General features: G+C 32.9%; 1 protein-coding gene across 1 annotated transcript; it reads right to left on the bottom strand.

The window, feature by feature from the left end:
* Positions 1–1126: 1126 nt before the first annotated feature.
* Positions 1127–6433, bottom strand: SMIM28 (small integral membrane protein 28). Its single transcript, XM_074187691.1, has 2 exons — positions 6020–6433; positions 1127–2180 (listed from the first exon to the last, which is right to left on the bottom strand). Exons 1-2 carry the CDS (start codon positions 6128–6130, stop codon positions 1779–1781), a joined length of 513 nt encoding a protein of 170 aa, XP_074043792.1. The 5' UTR covers positions 6131–6433; the 3' UTR covers positions 1127–1778.
* Between the last annotated feature and the right edge of the window lie 221 nt (positions 6434–6654).

Raw genomic sequence — 6654 nt, 5'->3', positions numbered from 1 at the left:
CCTAATAAATAGTAAATAGTAAATAGTAAATGTTTACTATTCATTTGTTTCCTTGGATTATATTGCTAGATAAGCATTTAACTTGTATAACAGTAATGTTTTGAAAGAAAATTTGAAACAAGAAAGTATACTTATATCATATTTCCAAAATGCTTTGCTAGCCATCTATTTGGCAACTGACAGTCAGTAACATTATTGGGAGACCAATGGTTACTTCATCATCTATCACTAACTATGCCTACCATCATTATTAGTTTGGGGTTAGAGTCAGATTGCAAAGTACTGGTAACCATGGAACAGAAATGGGTAAAGAGTTAAGAGAGCATGAGCTAAAAGGTGAGAAAAAGGTCCATCCATAGAACAAAGATGAGTATGGTGGGCTTCTCTTTAGAGGGGGAAAAAAAAGGAAAAATATAAACCCATTAACAGCATTTATAAGCCCTTAGAATGTAATTTTGATCATGTTGAGTAAATAATGTATGTTTGAAATATGTACACATAGATATATATAGTAACACCAAAAGTTCCTTTAGGGAAAGAAACTTTTAATATTTTATTGTTTAAATTGTTAGATATCTCTCACACTTCACATCCATGATTCTTAATGTCTAACAGCTTTTAAAATGTTCACAGGCATAAGGAGGAAAATATATATTTATATGTATATATATATGTGTGTGTGTGTGTGAGAGAGAGAGAGATTTGTGAATGCACACCTATACAACATGTATATATGTTATATATGAATATATAATATATGTGTGTACATTCATTGGGAGAATTTTTGCTTGATCATACATATTTATTATAAGAAATTTCTTATGTTTTTCTTCAATGAAATGGGGATAGGAAAGGAAGAAAATAGATTTGGTTTTTTTTTAATGGAGAGGTAGGGGTGTGTACTATGGTTGTGAAATGTTGTATACACTTTCAAATGAGGTCACTATATTATTAGTTATACTTAACTGTTTTTCTTTGTTATGAGATAATCATGAAAAACTATAAATGTATGTAATATAAAAATAAAACATTAATAAAACTGAAAGACATCTATATATATATATATATATATACACACATATATACACATACGTATACATATGCATATGTCTGTTTTGAGAATGGGTAAAAGTGAAGATGTATTCAATTAGTTATTCTCAATTAGTCTGATATTCAACCTTTATTTTCCTCTGTTCAATTGATTCCGAATTCAATGACCTCACTTTGGTGAAAGGCATAGAACACTTCTTGATGCATACTGCCAAATGTTCTACTTGTTCTCTCTTTTAATTTCCACATGTCTTGAAACACTTAAATGGAGATGAAATAAAGTAAAATATAAGACTTGGTTGAGTCCATGAGGAAGGGGAAATAAAAAGAAAAGTCTTAGGTGGGGGAAGGGGGTTGGGAAAATATACTTTGGTGTGTTCTGTAGCTAGAGACCTTTGGCAACTTAGGCTAAATTCTTCCAATCTTTATGGAACTTTTCTTCTCACTTGCAACAGGAAATCCAAAGTGTTATTGATTTTGCCCTAATTACATCTAAAGAATAAAGAAAAAAATTCACTATTATCACAGAAAGTATACGTGAATTAAATAGATGAATTTGCTTTTTTTCCCCCTGTATGATAATCTTAAGGTTGTAGTTCATCTTTAGTGCTTGGATTTAGTCTATGAATATGCCATTTCATGAAACATATTCCCTGTAATCCAATTTTTTGGGTCCTTCCTAGTTAAAAGGCTGATAGCTATTGATACAAGGAATTTACAATGGAAGGTCATTTAGTGTCATCCAGTCTCTGTGTGCTCTCTTCATCATAAAGAGGTACTAGACCCTGGGAAATCCTACTTTGGACCTCTTCCTCAGGGGTTTTCATAGTGGCCTCCTCATAAGAGGGTGGCAGGCACACTGTGAGGAAGGTAGCGTCAGGGTGCAAGGTTGAATAATGGAAGGTCTGCTCAGTGCTCCAAGGTAAGACTGAAAGGAAATCAGTAACTTCTCTCTCTGGTAGGTGCTCTGGAAGCTCAATGCTGAAGATCTGCCCCTGGGGCCTTGGGTGCTTACAGCGATGGTACAGGAAAAGTAGCAGAAATGCCAAGAAAAGCAGGATGGTGGCTGGAAGAATGATGCACAGGAATGGTTCAATGTCTTCTTTAGTAGAGCTTATCTTATGTGTGCTCTGGATTTAGGGAACAAAAAATGGGAGGGGATAAGAAGAGAAAAGCAAAACCAAAACCACTTATGTCTATTTCCTCTACCCTTCCCCTTTACCACTATTTCTTATGTAATTGTTATTTTTTACTTTATGAATAACCTGATTATTCCACATGTACCAAGGACATCAGAAGTCACCAAACAAAATTTTTTGATAAAGCATGATTCCACAAACATTTCAAGGATGAATTCAGATAAAATCTCAGGGGACAGGAATGTAGCACAGAGATAACTTCAGAATGTTTGAAGGTTTCTTCACATTACCTACCCAAAATGCACAGTATGAAATGAATCTACATTTCAAGTGATTCTGGTATGCTTACAATGTATGTTATTTGCTTGAGTTATTTTTCTCTAGAAATAGCTCATTATTTTCTCCCTTAAAAGGAAAATTGTGAAATAATAATAATAAACTATTATCATTATTATGCAGAGTTTTATTTTTCTTTTGAAGGCAATCAGGATTAAGTGACTTGTTCATACAGCTACTAAGTGTCTGAGGCTGAATTTGAACTTGGATCCTTCTGCTTCCAGGACCAGTGCTCCATTTTTTTTACTGAGTGTATATACATATATATATATATATATATATATATATATATATATGTAGTCTCATTTATTCCTCACAGCAGAGATTTAATCTCTGAAATTCTTTGAGATTTACATATTTAAGATTCAATCCCACTTATGCCTTTTATATCACAGTCATTATTATATATATTCCTACCCTTGCCAGGGAGCCTTTTTTGGCAAAGAAAAAACAGTTATATGAATTCAGTGAATAGAGACACCAGACAGTGTGTACATACACACACACACACACACACACACACACACACACACACACACACACAGACACACACGCGCGCACACACACACAAACATAGAAAGGAGGATTGTGCATTTTCTCATCCTTCTTTAGGGTCAAGATTTGTCTTTAGAAATATACCTTTAGCTTCATTTTGTTCCTATAATTATTACTTCATTATAATAACATGAATTACAATATATAGTTTTCCTGATTCTGGTTACTTCACTCTACATCACTTAGACAAGTCTTTCAGTGAAGAGTACTTTAAAAAAACTAGTTTATTGTCTAATAAATGGAAGAAACATCCTTTGTTTCTTTCACTTCATTTGTTTGATCCATGATCCATAAACTGTCTTTTAAAAGGTTAGAACTAAATTCATAAGTAACTTTGGTTCCATGTTATGTGGTCACAAAAACACGAAATGTTTTTGAGAAGGAGTCATATTCTAAATATAGAATTAAGACAAGATTATAACCAACTCAGTACTAAGAGAAAAATGAATTACTTTTCTAATGGTTAAAATATGATTTTTAACATGATTAGGCAATAATGGACTATTGCTTTCTGCATTAAATGAAGTAAATGGAACCGCATGTACAAATAATTAACTAGTAAAGATTTTTGGTTTTAAGAAAGCATGACTGAGTCAGAAAAGAAAAAGTTAAGATCTGCTAGATAGTTTAATATGAAAAGTAAAATTGCAGTCTTTCTTGATTTTTGCAAGATAATTCAATGTACTTTTGTCATGACCAAAGTTCTGGACTGAAAGGCATTTGCTTAGCCATCATTTTATTCAGTAGTTTATAAAAAGACATTCTGAGCCAGACCAGAGGATTGTTTTCTATTATTTCTTCCAAAAGTATTGCAAATAGCAATATATAGGTATTCAGCTAAGACACAAACTCTGTTAGAAAATGATCTTATAAAAAGCATATAAATCTTTACCATCTTAAAAATTTCAGAAAGTTACACTGACTAGAACAATTATAAAACTAATTCAGACAAGTACAGAAATCATTTAAAGTACTGTAAGGGAAGAAAAATCTGCTAAACTATAGAAATTGCTTAAATCATATCCTAAGTGAGTTGTTAATAAGATTAGTATAACATTTCCTATTTAAATCTATTTCATGACCTGGATCTTACAGAAGCTGTGATATTTAGAATTATTAAAAAAAATTCATCCTGATTTTCTTCTGATTATTTGTCTTACAAAGTAAGTTAAATGTTATGTTAAATTACTAGTCAACTGATATCATGGACCTTGGCTCTGAGTAGAGAAATTGTGAGAAAAGGTGAGATCCTCAAACAAATTACTTGCATCCTTTTTTTAATTAGAAGCTACCCTGGGGAATCCAGGAGATACTACTGTGGTCAGTGTCCTACTCTTGCCTTATCAAGTCTCCAAAATATTAAAAATTTATCAGGTTACTCCATGTCTGGCATCTGTTACAAAAGCATATAGAAGGCATTTTAATACTTTAGATTTAATATTCAGGATTTTAAAGGTATAAAATTGACCACATTCTATAACTATCCTTTCATTCCTTATTCTTAGCAGTGAAGAAAAATTAAACTATTTGTTAATGTAAAAAATCAAAAACCTTTAAGGGATCCTTATATATCAATATAGATCTAAAAGATACCACATGCTTAATGTTCAAAAATTCTGTTACCAAAAATAGACACTCATAGAAAGCTGAACTTTTCTCCAGTCTCAGAATAAGTTAAAAAAAAAGAAATGGTATTAGTTTTTTTTATTATTTCTATATGCTGAACTGAATTGTTAAAATTTTATAATATAAACATATTTAAAACTCTCCAAGTGCTGATGAGTTAAACAATTTAGTGATGCAAATAATTCTTCAAGTTTCTCTGATAAATACTATAAGGCAAATAGCTAGGGGGAAGGTTTGTCTTTATTTTGTTAATTTTAGAAATTCAGAAATTTATCAACTTACATTACATTTTCAAAAAATGAATAATGACATTCTACTTTAATTTTTTATGTTCAATAATGGGCCAAATTCTACATTTCCCCTTAGAGCTACTTGTATGTCCTATCTGTTTTTATTCAAAGTCTTTTTGATTAATGGATATTTTACATATATATTCTTAATTAAATCCTGATAAATTATAGTAAACTACCTAAAGACATGTTAGTTAAACTCTCCTGGATTGGTCTTGTTACTATTAGTTAATTCTATCTTTCTCAAATTAACATTAAAAACAAACAAAAATGACCTGTCTTCTTTATATTTACTTTTTACTATTTTGCTCCCCTCTAATTAGCTTCTTTTGGGTGTGTCATGGTCATCTTTGGCAGCCTGGTATCAACTTGGAATCCTTCTCAGAAGAATGTTTGAAAATTTTTAAATATGTAGGATTACAACAGAAATTATGTTGCTGAAATATAGTTATCAAAATATTAAAAGTTCCAACTTTATGGGTAGATCCATGGACACGTTATGTTGGTAGTCTCTGGACCCAAGTACCTATTCTAATGCAAGAACTCGTCATCTGAAGATAAGAGATTCTTTAGAAATTAAGTTTTCCACTCCAGGTTACACAATGTGCCTCTTTTGATATCCAAAGAAAAGGAAATCTTCCTAGTTTTTAGGCAAGTAGACAGCAAAAGGCTTTTTGTCTGCCTTTCTTCTGTAGGCTTAGAAATCTCAGATTTGATCACAAACTGAAAATGGTCTTAAGAGAGAAAAGTGGTAGAAATTTTCTAAGGGAAAGTAGTTTTTAACAAAAAGTAGTCAAGTATCCTCAAGTTTCTTTTACATTTAGAACACCTCTGAACACTTGAAACAAATTTATAAAAGTTTCAATTTTTACCATACCACACTTCAGCAAATTAATATTTCCATCATTATCACCACAATGCATATATGTTTGAACTCAACCTTTGCGACCCCTCGACTAGAGCTAGGAAATATTAGTAAAGCAATCAGAGACCCACCAGAGAGGGAAGGCATCAAGTACAGACCTGCAGCTGGGTGTCCAGAAGTGGCAGACTTGGTTCACTTGTTAGCCATTCATAGGCCCCCCTACCAGCGGGTCCAAACTGCCTCCAGCTGCTTCCTAACAGCCACCTCATGCTTTCATCAAGCTAATGCTGTCTCCGTTATTGTTCTTCCACCTAGTCTTCCAGATTTAAACAACGCCCCTTGCTCTTGGCCCTCACCCCGCTGGGTAGTCTCAGCTGATGACCACTGGTACACTCTTTCCCTGTGATTAGCAGCAGCAGAGGCAAGTATCAAAGGCTGAACTTCTAGACTGAACTAGCTATTTTAACTCAATTTCTCTGAGTTTATCTCAATGGTCTATATTATTAAGAAAGCAGGCATCAAATATCAGGGATGATTGGAGGGCTTTCTGCATTAGGATTATTAGAGCAGAATTTGCATCTGAATCCAAGACCACATGGTCCTTAATTCATTAGATAAATAGGTTTCTAAATTTAGGTATCTAATAAACATGACTTTTCCCCTCCTTCCCACCACCCTTTCCTATTCCCTCACTGCACCCCTGACCAGACTGAGATCTCTATCTCAGAGCAGGAAGGAAGAAAACAAGCTAAATTCCCCTTAATTGCTACTGGATTAGACAGTACACAGAGAA

The sequence above is a fragment of the Macrotis lagotis genome, chromosome 5 (assembly GCF_037893015.1).
Source record: "Macrotis lagotis isolate mMagLag1 chromosome 5, bilby.v1.9.chrom.fasta, whole genome shotgun sequence".
Lineage (NCBI taxonomy): Eukaryota > Metazoa > Chordata > Mammalia > Peramelemorphia > Peramelidae > Macrotis > Macrotis lagotis.
Note: the sequence above shows the minus strand (reverse complement) of the source record. Positions and strands in the feature narration are given on the sequence as shown.